At 42.1% G+C, this 19,357-nt stretch overlaps 1 protein-coding gene across 2 annotated transcripts in view; it reads left to right on the top strand.

The window, feature by feature from the left end:
- kdm4b (lysine (K)-specific demethylase 4B) overlaps positions 1 to 19,357 on the top strand; it is a 164,502-nt gene that overhangs the window by 26,888 nt on the left and 118,257 nt on the right. For both annotated transcript variants that reach the window (XM_060941300.1, XM_060941299.1), the window contains exons 2-5: positions 2,576 to 2,906; positions 9,164 to 9,339; positions 18,627 to 18,741; positions 19,149 to 19,342. In XM_060941300.1, coding sequence (XP_060797283.1) covers positions 2,607 to 2,906; positions 9,164 to 9,339; positions 18,627 to 18,741; positions 19,149 to 19,342 — 785 coding nt within the window. In that variant the 5' untranslated portion in view covers positions 2,576 to 2,606. The remainder of the gene's footprint in view (positions 1 to 2,575; positions 2,907 to 9,163; positions 9,340 to 18,626; positions 18,742 to 19,148; positions 19,343 to 19,357) is intronic.

Here is a 19,357-nt window from a genome sequence, read left to right as displayed (position 1 = left end):
GTGTCTCTGTATAAACACGCACATACATTTATATATTTAGCATGCAAATGGCACGTGAACCGTTAGCATGCCCGCAGGTATCATTTTAGCGGTGCCGAATTAACCTCAGCTTAGTGGCCATGTCATTAGGAACACTTGCGTTCGGACACACACATTTATCATGTTAGTCAATAGCATGTTAGCATGCTGGCAGGTAGCCATGACAAACTGTCCCTTTTGTCTCATTTCCACAATGATTGCACAGGATCCCTCAGGATTCTTTACTTGAAAAATTGCAAGCAAAGGTACAAATGTTTACCTCCAATCTTCTCCTATTTGCTTGAGCATTGCTGGTCCGTTTCTTCTTTGACTGCTTGATTTTGTGCTCGAATTTTGTCGGAACAGCGGCAGGTTTGAGCTTCTCTGTCCGACGCTAACACCTAAACTCTCCAACAGATGGGGATTCTTCAAAAATGAATCCTCCTCGAAGTGATCGGAGCACAGTGCGGCGTATTTACCCGGCTGCCAACCCTCTCGCTTCACACACACAATCCACACTCTTCTCCTCTTTTGGAAAACGGTAAAAACTTCTTCCTGAACCGGTCCTGTTATCGTTCACTGCACAACAATAAGGCATGCTTTTTTTTTTTTAAAATTCCTGAATGCGCGTCTGCACTCAAGCTGAACGGCAATGTAAGTAAACGGAAGTGGACTCAACTCAAGCGATTTTGTTTGGCTTAAATGACGTCATGCGCCGAGTGGTCACAGAAATAGCCGACAGAAATTCGCCGCGATCCGTGCTAACTTATTTTAATTATTACTTATTAGCAATGCTTCTTGGGACCAGAAGAAAATTACAGAGGTTTTTTAAACATATAAAGTTTCAGATGTGCATAAAATTAAAACCGTTGCCTATGAGCTTTAAGTAGAGGGACTGAAAATCCGCGATCGTGGAAAACGGACGGAAATCGCGGAATTATGCATCTGAAACGGAATTTATTGTCAGAAATGGAATCTACACATTCTAAGCTTGGGGAGGCTGGGACCTCCCCTGCCCGAGCTACGGGCGTCCAAAGTGGGGCTGGAGCCACCGATGGGAAAACGAAACTAAAGCCAATCACCGTGGCTCTTCGTCCCGAGGCGCGGGGCTAGCGGGCCCTGGCAGGACTGGTTCTTTGGGGAGAGGGCAGAGGTCTCTGGCTGTCAAGTTTGGGGCAGCTGGGACCTCCCCTGCCCGAGCTATGGGCGTCCAAATTCGGGCTGGAGCCCTGGATAGAAGCGAAACCTAAGCGCAGCGCCGCGGCTCGCCTCGGGGCGAATTACGTCCCAAGGCGCGGGGCTAGCGGGCCCTGGCAGCACTGGTTCTTTGGGGAGAGGGCAGCGGTCTCTGGCTATCAAATTTGGGGCAGCTGGGACCTCCCCTGCCCGAGCTATGGGCGTCCAAATTCGGGCTGGAGCCCTGGATAGAAGCGAAACCTAAGCACAGCGCCGCGGCTCGCCTCGGGGCAAATTGCGTCCCAAGGCGCGGGGCTAGCAGGCCCTGGCAGCACTGGTTCTTTGGGGAGAGGGCAGAGGTCTCTGGCTGTCAAGTTTGGGGCGGCTGGGACCTCCCCTGCCCGAGTTACGGGCGTCCAAAGTTTTGCTGGAGCCCGGGATAGAAACGAAACCTAAGCAGAGCCCTGTGGCGTGCCTCGGGGCGAATTACGTCCCGAGGCGCGGGGCTAGCGGGCCGTGCCCGCGCTGGTTCTTTGGGGAGAGGGCAGAGGCATCTGGCTGTCAAGTTTGGGGAGGCTTCTCTAAATATAAACTACATTTCGAGCACAAGAGGCTGGTGCTAGCAACATTCAAACAGCCACAGTAAAGCTATGCAGAAGCCTCCCCACCACCAGATACCTGAAACAATAACTTTATATGTTAAAATGTACTTAAAATAATCTTAAACCTAGTTTTCAGTGCCAAAAAAAGCATTTGCGAAAGCATACGAGTTATTAATTGTAGCAAAATCAAAGATATAAACATCAAATAAAATATAATTTTATTGTAACATATAACAAAGTGGGCTAAATGTCACAGTTTTTAAATTTTATTAGTTTTTTCTAAATTAAATATCAAATTATCTGAAACGGAATTTGCTGTTTTTTGAAACGGAAAATCAGAGGCTCTATTTAAGACATGAAGTGACTTTTTTTTTTTTTTTTTAATAAAAAAAAAAAAAAAAGACAAAACACTGAATTAGGTGTGTCCAAACTTTTGGCGAGTACTGTGTGTGTGTGTGTGTGTGTGTGTGTGTGTGTGTGTGTGTGTGTGAGAGAGAGATGCATGTTGCACCCCTGTTCCACAACGTTCTTGAAAAACAGAGGTCAATTCCAGCTCCGTTACTACCCATTGTTCTGGCTCAGGGGTGGAACAACACAGACCCCCGTTCCACATTTGGATGTTTTAAACGGAATGCAAGGCGAAATAAAGGCGTAAGATTCCCACCTTGAACAGGCTGTGTAAAAGGGGCTGTTATTAGAGGTTCAGAAATGTTCATTCTGATCAGAGGTTTTTATATATGTCTGTTATTTATTTATTTATTTATTTATTTATTTTTTAGTTGTGCATCAAGCATTAACTTGCCTGCCAGCATGTCGGTGGAAACTGCCCCAGACGAAACCATGAACTCCACTCCAGCGCCAACCCTACAGAACCTTGCGGTTCCTCCCCCAGCCTCGAAGGCTGATCCAGCTCCAAACCCACACGCAGAGTCCTCGGAGCCTAATTTGCAGCTGTTAGAAGAACCTGAACCAGCTCCTGGACCACCACCAGGCGCAAATTCAGCCTTCAAGATCATGACCTTCAGGCCCACCATGGAGGAATTCCGCGACTTTGCGAAGTACATTATGTATATGGAAACCCAAGGAGCTCATCGCGCCGGCTTAGCCAAGGTATTCACACACTTTTTTTTTTTTTTTTTCCAGAGTCCTAGATGGAGCAAAGCTAATGAGCGTAAGGTAGGATTTCTGTAGGAGAACAAGCTGGACCAAAGATTCCTCCAAATAAGTCGCAAGTGCATATTCTCCTTCTTTACTTCTGTGAAAAGAGAAACATGTAGTGGTGGAAGCCTTAAAGCACAATGAAAAATATTTCCTTACTGCTCCTATTTCTAGCATTTTACTGGCAGTTCACGAATGTCGCACTATCAAACACGAATGCACCGTTCCACCAAAATCTGGAATCTAAATATAACTTAAAAGATCAAACGATGACATTTTACGATTCATCTACAGCACTGTGCAAAAGTCTTGGGCATTATTATTATTATTATTATTATTAAAAAAAATTTTTTTTAAACACAAACTTTGTTATACTTCTATTTTATGACTTCTACATTATGGAAACCAGTACAAAAATACTTTAGATTTCCAAACATTAGTTTTCCAGCACAAAATTAAATGTTACAGAAAATTGTTTGTCTACGGAAGCCGTGAGAGGCCCTTCATATAATCTTTTTTTTATTCGCCTTGTTATCCCGAGATAACGACATAATTAATTCAGGATGTCAAGAAAACAACACAACTAATTTGAGATCTCGAGAAAACAAAACAATTATTCCGTGATCTCGAAAAAACAAAATTATTTCATGATCTCGAGTCAACCCCTGATCAAAATATTGCCTTATTAGGTGATCGATTATTCCAGACATTCTAATGACCAAAGTTGCGTCTATACTGAATGAGAAATAGCCCCAAAGTCAGCATATCACAAGTCTCTTGGCGCACCTGAATGAACCATTTCTCAGCTGTTTACTCGAGATCATGAAATAATTGTTTTGTTTTCTCGAGATCTTGAATTAGTTGTGTTGTTTTCTCGAGATCCTGAATTAATTATGTCGTTATCTCGGGATAACAAGGTGAATTAAAAAAAAAAGATTATATGAAGGGCCTCTCTCGGCTTCCGTATTTGTCAGTAAGGAAAGCGGCATATTAGAGAACAGACCACTTTTTCAGACAGAGACGTAATGAAGGCTGCTGGGTTTTGCTGCAAAAATAAGAAGGAAGTATGACGGTCAAGTGTCCAGAAGAACTGTGGCTGGTTCTGTAAGATGCTCAGTAAAACCTCCAGCTCAGTTCCTTATAAAACTGCACTCACTGTACTGGAGACGACTTTTTTTTTTTTTTTTCCCTTCCTTTTTAAGCAAAGGGTCCTCACACCAAACATTGACTGACTTTCATGTATTCCTGTTTACTGATCTTTATGGTATTTATTTTTAATGTAGCAACGTTTAATTTCATTATTTTTGAAGGCATCTTTGCTCTACAGAATTTCATTGTACGCAAGGGTGCATCAGTTGCCCTCACTTTCATAAAATCTGATGCATTTTTGTTTGGGTGTTCCTTTTCACCAATAAAGACATCCTGTACAATGGTCAAAAAATATTCAAAAGTCTAATGGTGGCACCATGAGGTTCATTTTTTGCCAAAAAACGCTTATTTTATGTTTTGGCGTAAGGTTTGAATCGCAATGTTGGACTCCATTTATTGATTTCTTGTGAGCGAGAGATCATGTTAAGAACCTTTGCAAGGGATTGAGAAGCATTAATGTGATTCATAATACATTTGTATTGTTTAAAAGTAGTTGAACAATGATTCATTGAACAGCTAAAACTCAAACTGTGCTTGATAATATATTTAGAATATGTACTAAAAATGTGGATCTAAGATATTTGGTATACTCTATAAGGTGCCATAATGTTTCATGAAAAGTGATTGAAATTTTGTCATAAAAGTTATAAAATAGCAGCTTTTTCCATAACTTTAAGCTCCTGGTGCCACCATTAAACTTTTGAATTTTGTCAAAATATTTCACCCAGTGTGTTTTCTTACCAAAAGGAACATAAAAACAAAAATGAATCATGATCGGAGGAACTTCATTTTTAGGGGGCAACTGATGCACCCTACTGTACGTGCCTAAGACTTTTGCACAGTACTGTGCATTTCAGCAATTAGTGTACGTATCATCAAATAGCAAGTTGTAATTAACATCAAATCAGCATTTAATTGGGGGAGGGAAACAAGATTAGTACAGGACAACTGAAGTGTTTTAATCAAATTGGAATTCGAAAATTAAATGGAACTAGATCTGTCAATATTTTAGGTTGGTATGGGTCATTCTCAAAATAGTTTTTTTTTTTTTTCTTTTCTGTCCAGCAAAATGATCAAAACTCGTTTCATATTTTGGGACTGTGAGTTGGCCTAGTGGTTAGCGTGTCTACTTCTTGACCGGGAGATTGCGAGTTCTACTCGCGGTCGGGTCATACCAAAGACCATCATAAAAATGGTACCTACTACCGTCTGGTAAGGCACGCCACAATACAGATGCGAGTGGGGAGTCAAACTCTCATGGTTACCAGAGGACCAGCCCCCCACTGTAACCCTAGCTGTATGGACCCTTTTCACGTGACGTCACGACAAACGCGGCCGCCATTTTGGACATGTATTACCAGTAGTTTACCACAGCCAACATTGAGGAACGGCAGCAAAGAAAGTGTTTATTTTCAGCAAGACTTCCATCATGCCACTATATTGTTGTGCACCTGGATGTAGTAACCATCAACAAACAAGGCAAGGGTTATCATTTTATCGGATCCCAGTAGATGCTGACCGACGGAGAAGATGGATAGCAGCATACCAACGCTTGTGTAGTGACCACTTTGTTGGAGGTAAGACGAATAAAATTAGCCAGAAAAAGCATTACATTGCTGTTAACATTCCATTCTAGTTTACTGTAATTATGATCTGGCAGCTATTTACACCGGATCCAGTGTAAATAGCTGCCGGAGCCAACGTCCGAGGTTCCGGAGCGCGCTAGCTCGCGGCCGGCCGGGGCGCGCTCCGGCAAGCTTGGACATTGGCTCCGGCAGCTATTTACACTGGATCCGGTGTAAATAGCTGCCAGATCATAATTACAGTAAACTAGTAAATGCAGTTTTCTGCATCTCGCTCCTTTTTCTTTTATGTTTGTCGCCTTCCTCGCATTCAAACCGATTCGAGCCGAAGTCCACTACATGTCCAAAATGGCGGTCGCGTTTACGAAGGTCACGTGACTGAAAAGGGTCTATAGGCGAGAGGCTGAGGGCTGTTGAAACGGAGATCGGTGCCACACCCATCCGCCTTAAAGGTCCACTAAGGTGACAATGTCGTGTTTTTATTTATTATTCCCCCCCAGTACATCTGAAATAGTGTATTAATGAGCTGCAACCCTGGCTTGGGGACAAACCTGAACTCTTGACCTGTAAAACGAGGCTGAAACTATGCGTTATATCACACTTTTACGGAAAAAGGTGGAAATATTGCCGGAAACACCCGAGCTGCTTTCCGAATGGTTTCCGTCAAGTGTGATGTCACTTACAGTACATGGCCATATTTGAGAGAACAGAGAGCAGTGAGGATCTTTTGCGTCCATTTTTTTTTTTTTTAAGACTATTTGAGGTAACGGTTGGTTCCAGGTGTTGTGTGGGAGTGTAGTGTAGAATATCCCAGCCAAGTTAAGTTTTTTTCTTTTCTTTTATGTTCGTTAATCCAGGGTCGCCACCACTTCCTACCACTACGCTTTCGACTCATTCGTGAAAAACTTCATCAAGACGTCACCAGGCTAGCCTGCCGTAATTACCATGGTAGACAGTCCAACCCCCGCGGCAACACAGAAAGAGGGTAAACAAACACTGAGGATAGGATAGTGTTTGTTTACCCTCTTTCTGCGTTGCTGTGGGACTGTCTACCACGGTAATTACGGTAGGCTAGCCTGGTGACGTCTTGATGAAGTTTTTCATGAATGAGTTAAGAGCGTAGTGGTAGGAAGTGGTGGCACCCCTGGATTAATGAACGTAAAAGAAAAAACTTAACTTGGCTGGGATATTCTACACTACACTCCCACACAACACCTGGAACCAAGCGTTACCTCAAATAGTCTTAAAAAACATGGACGCAAATGATCCTCGCTGTTCTCTCAAATATGGCCGTGTACTGAAAGTGATGTCACCTGTCGGGAGCTTACGAACATTTCCGAGCAGGGGTAGCGTGTAAAATATGCGAAAGTAATTAGCTAACTAAAGTCATTTACTATTGTAAACTGTCAGAACATGGGCTCTTATGTGGTTGAAAACAACTATTTGCTTAAAATAAGAAAAACGGGTAGGGTAATTGTCATCTTAGGCTACGTTCACACTGCAGGCTGAAGTGACTCAAATCCGATCTTTTTGCCCATATGTGACCTGTATCCGATCTTTTATTGACAATATGAACGACACAGATCCGATTTTTTCAAATCCGACCCAGGCCATTTGGATATGTGGTGCTAATTCCGATTCCTATCCGCTCTTTTCATATGCGACTTCAGTCTGAACCGCCAGGTCGCATTCATCCGACTTACACGTCATCAACAAGCCACAAACGTCACTATTCTGCGCTGAAGTAGGCGGCAGGTCTCTCAAAAAAGTTACAACAACATGGCGCATAATCATGGGCGCAGATAGAGGGGGGGGACTCGTCCCACCCAGATTTAAATTCACCTCGTTCGGTCCCCCCCACTTATAGGGAGGAAAAAACGTCTATGCTGTCTTTCTTTGCATAAGGCAAACCTCACGGAAAAATCAAAAGACTAATTACCATTCGGTTTATTGAGGTGCACAGCAGTGTATACATACCGTAGTTGCAACAACTCACATAAAACAAAGACTGATATTCGGTTGGTTGAGCTGCGCGGACTGCACAGGTTGCGAGCTCGAGCTTGGTTGCTATGGTTACTAACAACAAGTTTGACAGGCATATCGGGGTTGGGGTTGGTTTGCTGGCAGCTTTGTCCCCCCCAGTTTTTTGTCCCTCCCAGTTCAAAAAACGTATCTGCGCCCCTGCGCATGACATCAGTGCGAGGGACGCTTCGGGCTGTGAAGGTTCTGAATCTTCTCACTGGAAGGACGCAGAGGTTAGGGAGCTGATTTCCATTTGGGGGGATGCAGCTATTCAAGCTAGATTGGATGGGTCATACCGCAACCGAGCGGTTTTACTTCCGTAAACACTGGCCATGCTCACTGCGTGTGACGTCGTCGTATCCTGCAATGCGCATGCGGAACACTTTTAGGTCGCTTTTCGTTCATACTGAGGATCACATACAAGTCGCATATATTTGTTAATGTGAACGACCTCACAAAAAAATCGGATTTCACAAAAAAATCGGAATTGAGCATTAAGCCTTGCAGTGTGAACGTAGCGTTAGTTGACCTTTAAAGAGTTGGTTAGTACTGGGACAGGAGACTGCCTGGGAAGACCAGATTCTGGCGTGACGGGGGGTACTTTGACTGACTGACTTGACTCATTTCATATTTCGTTTGGAAATTGAGACTAAGAAAATTATTTTCGAATGAATAACCAACATGCTTGATCTTTAATGTGGTGCCATTACTTTAAGTCACCGGAGTTATTGTCACTGGCGTCAAGCCCAGGCGGTTACACCAGTGAGAGAAACACTGTAAAAGAAGTCGAATTTATAAGTAATTTAATAACTCTCAGAGGGTGGAGACAAACTCGACTTGAAATGGCCACTGAACTTTGACCCTGGAAGTTCATGTTAATGTGTACTCTGACATTGACATGAATAGTACACCTGCAGTTGTACAAGTTGTACAGATGGTTTGTGGGACGAGCTGTTTTTCCAGAAAATCTGGGGGGGGAGAAAGGTACAATATCATAAGTCAAACCAGTTTCATTGTTTTGGGATTTTTTTTTTTTTAATTTATTTTATATGTATGCAGTGATGTCTGTTATGTGGGGCTTGAACAGGTTTAAACTGTGTCCTGACAAATTAAAGGACAATTGTCACACTGTCCTGAGAGTGACTCATATGCCATCATGGGTAGAGAAAAAAACCTGGATGCTAATTTTGATTTCGGGGACACTTTTTTTTTTTTTTAAATAAATTATGGAGTTGCACCAGGTTTTCTGCTTTGGAACCCAGAAAATCGTGAGTTTCGAAGTGAGATTTCTTCCCTCTTCATTACAAGAACTCAAGCGCAGGGTTTTTTGTCGTCCCCCCTAATTTTTATTTATTTATTTTTATTTAAATGCTCCAGTAATTGCAGCATGGCCGACTTCTCACTAACTCCATCGAAACTTCTCATTCTGTATTTCTCTCTCTGATTAACTTCCAGGTCATTCCTCCTAAAGAGTGGAAGCCCAGGCGCTCCTATGAGACCATCGACGAGATGGTTATTCCCGCTCCCATCATGCAGGTGGTCACTGGTCAGTCAGGACTTTTCACACAGTACAACATCCAGAAGAAGTCCATGACTGTGGGCGAATATCGCAAACTGGCCAACAGCAAAAAGTAGGTTCTGAATCTGATTTTTCTTTTTAATTGCGTTTTCTGTAGCTGATTCTAATTGCATAGATGGGTGTTTTGGGCCAGATTTCTGTTCAAAGCACCAGCTCTATACACACTCTGGCCACTTTATTAGGAACACCCATCCACATGCAGTTCTCTCCTTGACAGCGGCACGATGCATAAAATCATACAGATACAAATCAGGAGCTTCAGTCAGTGTTCACTTCAAACATCAGAATGGGAAAAATTGTGATCTCTGTTACCCCTTTTCCACCAAAGCAGTTCCAGGGCTGGTTCGGGGCCAGTGCTTAGTTTGGAACCGGGTTTTCTGTTTCCACTGACAAAGAACTGGCTCTGGGGCCAGAAAAACTGGTTCCAGGCTAGCACCAACTCTCTGCTGGGCCAGAGGAAAGAATCGCTTACGTCAGCGGGGGGGGCGGAGTTGTTAAGACCAACAACAATAAGACCGCGAAAGATCGCCATTTTTAAGCGATGAGAAGCCGCAGCTGTACAAACGCGAAGTCAGCCATTATTATTATTGTTGCTGCTGCTGCTTCTTCAGTGTTGTTTTTGCTTCAATATTCGTGCCAAGGTTTATGCAAATGTAGCGACGTAACTGACGTATGCAGCGATGTAATGACGTGACTTCCCTTAGCACCGCGAGCTATGGAAAAGCAAACCGGCTCTCAGCTGGCTCGCAAGTTGAACGAGTTGTGCACCAGCACTGGCCCCGAACCAGCCCTGGAACTGATTTGGTGGAAAAGGGGTATGTGACTTTCACTGTGGTGTGGGTGCTGGTGCCAGATGGACTCCTGCTGATCTCCTGGGGTTTTCTCACACAACAGTCTCTAGAGTTTACACAGAATGGTGCAAAAAACACCGAGTGAGCGACAATTCTGCGAGTGGAAATGCCTTGTTGATAAGGGAGGTCAGAGGAAAATGGCCAGATTGGTTCGAGCTGCCAGGAAGGATATAGTAACTCATATAATCGCTCTTTACAACCGTGGTGAGCTGAAAAGCATCTCGGCGTGCAACAGCAGAAAACCACATTGGGTTCCACTCCTGCAGCCAAGAACAGGAATCTTAGAATCAAGCACAAGTTCCTATTAAAGTGGCCGGTGAGTGTATTTTTCAGTCGAAACAAAACAAATTCTCGGTGCGTCTGAAAGAAACATGAGTATTATTTTACGAAACACCTTCAAGCCAGCGAGCCTGTCACAGTTCACTATAAAAATGATGAGAGGTGAGTGTGATGACCAGAAACTTAAGTGAATATTGGTGAATACTTGTAATAATCACCAATATTCACTGAGCCTGAGGTGGATAGTTGGTTTAGTATAAATACACGCTGAGTATTAAAAAAAAAATTTTATTTCAATCTTCAAAAGTGGCATGCAAATGTAATGCACACGGATGTGTCACTTATCTACACCGAGTCACATATAAAATACTTTGTTTTGAAATCAATAAATTAAATCACAATTGCACATTACCTTTGAAGAGTTTTAGACCAAACTTCATAGCATCTTTAGTGCTTTTAGGAACAGCATTTTCTTTCATAATCTGTAATTCTTCCTCACTTACGGTGCCGAAGTGATCGGCTGCCGTTTTGCCGAGTCGCTCGAGGCGATTATCGAGAAATCGTCTGATACCCGTTTTCCACCAAATCAGTTCCAGGGCTGGTTCGGTGCCAGTGCTTAGTTTGGAACCGGGTTTTCTGTTTCCACTGACAAAGAACTGGCTCTGGGCCAGAAAAACCGGTTCCAGGGTAGCACCAGCTCTTTGCTGGGCTAGAGGAAAGAACTGCTTTCGTCAGCGGGGGGGGCGGAGTTGTTAAGACCAACAGCAATAGCAAGACCGCGAGAGGGCGCCATTTTTAAATTAAGCGACGAGATATCATGAATGCAGTAAAGCAGCAGTCATCCGTTGTTGTTGCTGCTGCTTCTTCTTCTTCTCCTACTCTGTGGTGTTGTTGCTTCGATGTTCACACCAAGGTTTATGCAAACGCAGCGACGTAACTGATGTATACAGTGACGTAATGACCTGGCTCCCCTTAGCACCCCGAGCTATGGAAACGCAAACTGGTTCTCAGCTGGTTCGCAAGTTGAACGAGTTGTGAACCAGCACCGGCCCCGAACCAGCCCTGGAACTGATTTGGTGGAAAAGGGGTGTGAGTTTCTTGACCAAGCCACGCGTGTGATTTCCTACAATCACCTCCGTATTTCTACTAATGTTTAATAAACAGAAATTTGCTGTGGAACAAGAGAAATTAAACCCTTTGGGGCGGTCAGTTTTAGGGTTTCGGTCTCTGCTTTGTGTCAGGCCACATCTCACTTCCCAGCCACTGATTATTTTCCTACAATATTTTGCCCCATAGTGGTTTATTCCTTACTTCTCCAGAAAGATTGTAATGTTTTTAAGACTGAAATGAGACAATTTGGTTGTGTTTAATCCCATTATTTTTGAGTTGATTAAAATCTTGCTCACGTTGCTAATTACTTGCTGCCTTGAATAAGATTGTTTGGAGCAAAGTACGCAAGTACATACTATTAAAAAGCTGGTAACCTCTCGGTTTATTTTCCAACTAAATTGCTGCAGGTTCGGCAGTTAAACCTCCCAGACTACCAGCACGTTATTTAAATTTATAGACAAGTTAGTTAAGCACGAGTTAGATGTGGTGACGAACACCCATCCATTGAAAGCTGAGCTCTTGAGGCTTCAGAGTCTTGCTGAAGGACCCAGCAGTCATCCTGGGAGTTGAACTCGCAACCTTCTGCTTATTAGTGCAGTACATTAAGCACTGAGCTATCTCTACTCAGTAGCAAGTCACTGCTGGCATCACTAAACTCCTAACCCTTTAAAAAAAAAAAAGACATCGAAGCAAGCTGCTGTATACTCGTTTATGGGAAATGCTGTATGTATAAATATGGTCCGTGTAATTTGGCTGTGATTTGGTTGGCAAATTATGGACTGCACATGTGACCCCTGCCTTCATGAGCACCAATGGAACAAATGTTAATGGATTGCAAAGGGTGCTTCATTTCCCAGTAAAATGTGTCATTTACATTAGTTCTGAAGAAACTAAACTGCACTGCTTTGTTCTTGAGTGTTTATTTTATTTTTTTAAATGCCCTTAACCTTCACTTGATTTTTAAATGACGATCAGTTTTGGTCAAAAATAAAATGTGTGCAGATTTTACATCAGTTTCTATTAGGTTTCCCTTCGGATTTAATTTTTAAGAGATGACTACCCTTATAAATTTTTTTATGTATGAAAATTTTAAGAGTAAATGACCTTTTCCCCCGAGCACAGAGGATCTCTGTTAATAGCACTAGCATAGTGTGTATGAGAGACAGGCAACAATAGTATTTTGTTCATATTAATGCAGACATCCCAACTCTCCTGGAAGTTCCAGGAGTCTCTTGCATATTGATAGCGGCTCCCTGATGCCCGCAAATTGGATACACTATCCCGAGAGAGAATGGATGAACGAATGAATCCTGATTGGTCTACTTAGCAAGACCGAGCAATCAATTTTCTATGTAGGCGGGCTTTATGTCTTCTCTCTCAGACCAAGAACTGTACCGACATCAGTTAAGCGTCTCCAGGCGTGTCATGGACAGAGTGCCCCAAAAAACGAACATAGAAAACCCACTTCATCTCAGACTACATGAAAGTGTCCCCTTGCCTAATAGGGGTAAAAAAAAAACAAAAACAGTGCTGGTGTTGCACGCTGTACTGTTTGTAGCAGTGACTTTAGGATTTCCCATGCCGGGGTAAACAATTGTGAAAGACATGTTGAGGCGAGTTTAACTGTCATTTGTTCATGTGCGTATTATTTATCCTAGCTGGTGAGCTGCCAAGGCTACATAAGACTAAACTCCTTGAAGACTTGCTTAAAGTTGCAATAGAACGTAAAAAACGAGTTAAATAATAGTAATAACCAGTTTATATAAATAGTATAAGTAGTCTACATTACATTAATGGCGTTTTAGCAGACGTTCAGCATGCCCAGAGCAGCTGGGGGTTAGGTGCCTTGCTCAAGTGCACTTCAGCCATTCCTGCTGGTCCAGGGAATCGACCCGGCGACCTTTAGGTCCCAAAGCTGCTTCTTGAACCATGAGGCAGTGGCTATATATTTTTGTCACGTTTTCTCCATATAGGCTGATGTAATTTGGTGCTGCCAAATTCTAACTGTGATGGAGATGGGGCATTCAGCATGGTCCGTCCCATCAAGACTGAATTCAGGAGTCAACTGTCTCACCAAACACTTGTGAATCCGTCGTCTTGCAAGATGAACAAGTTAATTGACCCAGACTGCCACAAGGTTGAGTTTTCTGGCAAATTGCTTAATCTGCAAAGCAGGCCACATCACAATACGACGAAAGCTTGCAAAAGAAATAGGAAAGCTCGTACTTGTGTTTATGTAATGCTATTTTCAGAAAAGCTATTTGACGTATTTCCGCTCATGTAAATAGTTTCTGGGAGAAAAAAAAAAAACCTCAACAACTTTGTTCTATTCCTTTTTATTTCAGCATCTAATGAAAGTATTTTTCTGTTGTGACGTGTCCTGTTCGTCATCTGTACAGAAATACTCTAAGGGTGTATTCACACCTACGTTGTTTGGTCCAGACCAAACGAACCAAATTTCCCTTGGTCCGGACCTTTTGGGTTGGTCTGAATACAAACCACCGAACTCTGGTCCGGACCAAACAAGCGGACCGAGACCGAGCTGCAAGGTCGGACTCGGTCCGGACCAAAGGAACCCTGGTGCGGACCTTTTGGAGGTGTGAAAGCAGACCGGACCTAATCCGACAGTTTTGCTTTTTTGTACCTCGGGAGCTTCCGTCGTTTGTCGAGCATTATGGGAAACAGAGTCTTGACACTCCACCACAAAGTGCAAACACTGTTTCGGTTGTCAAGGGAACCTTACAACAGTCGTTCAGTCATTCAGACCAGTGGTAGGCTAGACTACAGAGTACAAAAAATGAGTAGGGGGCAAACGTGGGCCGAGGAAGAAACGCGCACCCTTGTGGATATCTGGGCAGATGTCCACATATCTGAGCTTTTGGAGAGAACACACAAAAATGCCGACGTGTTTGCTGTATTCAGTGAGAAAATGAAGGAGAAGGGGTTCACGCGCTCCCCAGAACAATGTCGGCTAAAAGTGAAGAAACTCCGTCAGACCGACATTAAAATCAGGGACATTCTTTCAAAAAGTGGCGGTACTAGCGACGCAAAAAAGAAATTCATCTATTACGATGGATAAGGCGAATATCCCGACACATACCTCCTCCGTCTTGCATGAAGAGCCAGAACTGTCACAACATGATGTGCGCTCATCAGCGCTATCCTCCGTAGCCGCCTTGCCCTTTGAAGTCGTCGTTGATAAATTACTTGTACAACAGCATAGTAATTGCACAATTGTGAAAACAGTAAAAACTGGAAAAAACATATAGCTTTGATGACATTAAAAAGAATAACAGCACGGAAAGCCTCCATGACTACTTTTGAACTTTAACGCTTTATGCGCGTGTCGTCTCTGACCAATAGCTGAATGACCTCAGGGCGCGTAGCTTTGTTGACAGATTTTGGTCCGCTTACTAAAATGTACAGTGTGAAAGCGAACCGCACCAAAATAAAAAAAAAACAAAACATTTGGTTCGGACCAAAGCAAGTGAACTATCGAACTATCCTGGTCTGAATACACCCTAAATCTCTTAATTTACAGATCGAGCCTCCGCTAGCCAAATGAATGGTGAGCGGAAAAAAACAAAACACCTTGAACTGTTGTTAATTACTGTTTTTTTTTTTTTTTTTTTAATTTATTTAATTATTTTTTAAAATATGTTTAACAGAAACAGATTTGACACACCAGACATTTGTACATCCTTAAAAATTGAGAGCATTGAAGAATAGTGTTGTAAAAAAAATCCTGCTTAGTCTACAGTACGGTTAGCGGTTTAGCCATGACTTAGCATTTTAGTTTTAGATTGTCATGAGGGGTGAAAATGCTGAAGTTACTGTGAGTTCTTCTTGGTTTCACAATACAGAAATGGCTGTGAAGCGCAAAAAAAAAGGGAATAAGACTCATCCTTTTTAGTTAAGTAACAAGAAATTAGCAAGGTATTAAACTGCTTGTGAAAGACTGCAGTTTTTTTTTAATCTAGCTAGTTACGTGGCTAGCTACCTGTTTCAATTATAAGGGCTGTTTCGCAATCGTAGGGCACTTTTTAGGTCCACAATAGTGCTAAAATCAAACCTCAAATTTTTGTTTTTCTTTGTGGCCAAAAATGACCTTTTGAGATGGAAATGAACTGCACAGAATTTCAGCTACAGGTCCTATACTGGGCACGCTACTTGTGGTAAGAAGACAGCATGTTTCTAAAGTTGACCCACTTTCTTCTAGTCCACGAGAGTAAGGGATACAAAGTGAAAATCTGTTGAAATGTCTGTTATTTTAAAGAACAGGTTTTCAAGTACTGTGCAGCAATGTTTGTTCATGGTGGTAACTAATAACTGAAGTGGTGACGATCCATGTGGTTTTCTGGAGAGGACACTTTTTGATGGACACACATTTCAACCACATGTGAAACTCTGCTGCAAACGTGACTCGCATCTGTTTCAAGTTCTGTGTTTTTTTTTTTTGTGTGTTTTGTTTATTATTATTATTATTATTATTATTATTATTACTATTTTTAACTGTGCATCAGTACAGTCTTCTGCTTCAAAAGAGAATTTTTCTTTAAAAAAAAAAAAATTTACAAACTCATCATATGGCGAGTGTTTTCCGGAGAGGAAATTTTTGACAAACAGACGGAGGACACTATCAGAGGCATTTAATTTACCAAAAAAAAAAAAGTCACTTCCACTTGAATATCTTTCTATTGTGAATGAAAGTGTATGTCTCAAAGCAAAACGTAGTTAGTACGGAAAAAAAAATGCAATTCTGAATTTAACCAGTAAAATCTAAGTGTAATAATTAAAAGTAGAATTAAATGAAATGACCACAAGGTCAAAACTGAGTCTGCATTTGACACTTGAAAACATTTAGAAGAGCTTAAGAGACATTCATGCTGTAGATAGGGCTGGTGTGTTCCTGTAAAATAATGTATGAGAAACTCCAGCATGTACAGTGGTGCTTGAAAGTTTGTGAACCCTTTAGAATGTTCTACATTTCTGCATAAATATGACCTAAAACATCATCAGATTTTCACACAAGTCCTAAAAGTAGATAAAGAGAACCCAGTTAAACAAATGAGACAAAAATATTATACTTGGTCATTTATTTATTGAGGAAAAATGATCCAATATTACATATCTGTGAGTGGCAAAAGTATGTGAACCTTTGCTTTCAGTATCTGGTGTGACCCCCTTGTGCAGCAATAACTGCAACTAAACGTTTCCGGTAACTGTTGATCAGTCCTGCACACCGGCTTGGAGGAATTTTAGCCCATTCCTCCGTACAGAACAGCTTCAGCTCTGGGAATGTTGGTGGGTTTCCTCACATGAACTGCTCACTTCAGGTCCTTCCACAACATTTCAATTGGATTAAGGTCAGGACTTTGACTTGGCCATTCCAAAACATTAACTTTATTCTTCTTTAACCATTCTTTGGTAGAACGACTTGTGTGCTTAGGGTCGTTGTCTTGCTGCATGACCCACCTTATCTTGAGATTCAGTTCCTGACATTTTCCTTTAGAATTCGCTGGTATAATTCAGAATTCATTGTTCCACCAGTGATGGCAAGCCGTCCTGGCCCAGATGCAGCAATACGGACCCAAACCATGATACTGCTACCACCATGTTTCACTTATGGGATAAGGTTCTTATGCTGGAATGCAGTGTTTTCCTTTCTCCAAACATAACACTTCTCATTTAAACCAAAAAGTTCTATTTTGGTCTCATCCGTCCACAAAACATTTTCCCAATAGCCTTCTAGCTTGTCCACGTGATCTTTAGCAAACTGCAGACGAGCAGCAATGTTTGGAGAGCAGTGGCTTTCTCCTTGCAACCCTGCCATGCACACCATTGTTGTTCAGTGTTCTCCTGATGGTGGACTCATGAACATTAACATTAGCCAATGTGAGAGAGGCCTTCAGTTGCTTAGAAGTTACCCTGGGGTCCTTTGTGACCTTGCTGACTATTACATGCCTCGCTCTTGGAGTGATCTTTGTTGGTTGACCACTCCTGGGGAGGGTAACAATGGTCTTGAATTTTTCCTCCATTTGTACACAATCTGTCTGACTGTGGATTGGTGGAGTCCAAACTCTTTAGAGATGGTTTTGTAACCTTTTCCAGCCTGATGAGCATCAACAACGCTTTTTCTGAGGTCCTCAGAAATCTCCTTTGTTCGTGCCATGATACACTTCCACAAACGTGTTGTGAAGATCAGACTTTGATAGATCCCTGTTCTTTAAATAAAACAGGGTTCCCACTCACACCTGATTGTCATCCCATTGATTGAAAACACCTGACTAATTTTCACCTTCAAATTAACTGCTAATCCTAGAGGTTCACGTACTTTTGCCACTCACAGATATGTAATATTGGGTCATTTTCCTCAATAAATAAATGATCAAGTATAATATTTTTGTCTCATTTGTTTAACTGGGTTCTCTTCCTCTACTTTTAGGACTTGTGTGAAAACCTAATGATGTTCTAGGTCATATTTATGCCGAAATATAGACAATTCTAAAGGGTTGACAAACTTTCAAGCACCACTGTATATGTACTGGTCCTAGTTGCAGGAGTTGGTTGGTTTTTATTCAAAAAGACAGTGGTGGTGATTTGTGAAACAGCCCGTATAGGGAGCAAACAACGCGGCCAGTATTACGGATATTAGCTTTAATGTTGTATTTCTTGTAACGTTACTTATTTATGAGGCAAAATTGTAGCCATGGTTTAAAGTCATCGTCCCCCTTCTTTACAGTGTAGGTCACTGTGTTGTTTAAGGGAATTACAGATAACGTGTGTCTAGTAGAAAGGGTAAGTGCTGTGTTAAAATGTACTTCAGTGCCCCTGTTTGAAGGTCTGCCTTCTTTTATGGATTAACAGTAGCTGTTTGTTACTGGCGGATGATATAAATTCATCACTAAAATCTCCCGTCAGTCCACTTGAATCTCTGCGAGCGGAGTTCTGTGCTGTAAAGCCCCAGCAGTAACTGTTTAAAAATGAGATAAATGCAGTTTTACTTTCACTGTGATGTTGAAAGCCGATGTAATCATGGGTTAACAAAGCTTTGTTTGTTTGTCCTCTATAAATAAACCACTTTTCCTGATCTCTGCAGGTACTGCACCCCTCAGCATAAAGACTTTGATGATCTGGAAAGAAAATACTGGAAGAATCTAACATTTGTATCACCGATCTACGGTGCAGATATCAGCGGCTCACTATATGATCCTGTGAGTCTGTGCCTTCCTTCTTTCCTTGTTCAGACCTATTGAGCCTATTAGTGTATTGCTTGTCTATAATTTTAATTAAGAGTACAATTGGGTAATTGGCTAATTATGTTAAGCATTATTTGTGACATTGAGGCAAATTATTGGGGTTCCTACTATAGGCAGGAATTATTATAAGTATTTTAATTGCCTCACAAGGCAGCATTGCTCCTATCAATTTATAATTAGTGTCGTCATAGCGTTTAAAATAAATAGTAATTAAACACAAACTGCTCACCCAGGCAACACACAGGCTTGTGCTGTTATTTTTAACCAAGTGACTGTATAATGATGCCATCTAGTGTTGGAGTGCACATAGTTCAATACGGAAGTGCTCAGCCTGAGTGTGTGTGTGTGTGTGGACATAACAGGACATAACAGAGTGGAACATTGGCCATCTGAACACGCTGCTGGACATGGTGGAACAGGAGTGTGGGATCGTGATCGAGGGCGTTAACACCCCCTACCTCTACTTCGGCATGTGGAAGACCACATTCGCCTGGCACACGGAGGACATGGACCTCTACAGCATCAACTACCTGCATTTCGGCCAGCCCAAGTCCTGGTTAGTGAGCACTGT

This window comes from Neoarius graeffei, chromosome 15 (assembly GCF_027579695.1).
Source record: "Neoarius graeffei isolate fNeoGra1 chromosome 15, fNeoGra1.pri, whole genome shotgun sequence".
NCBI lineage: Eukaryota > Metazoa > Chordata > Actinopteri > Siluriformes > Ariidae > Neoarius > Neoarius graeffei.
Note: the sequence above shows the minus strand (reverse complement) of the source record. Positions and strands in the feature narration are given on the sequence as shown.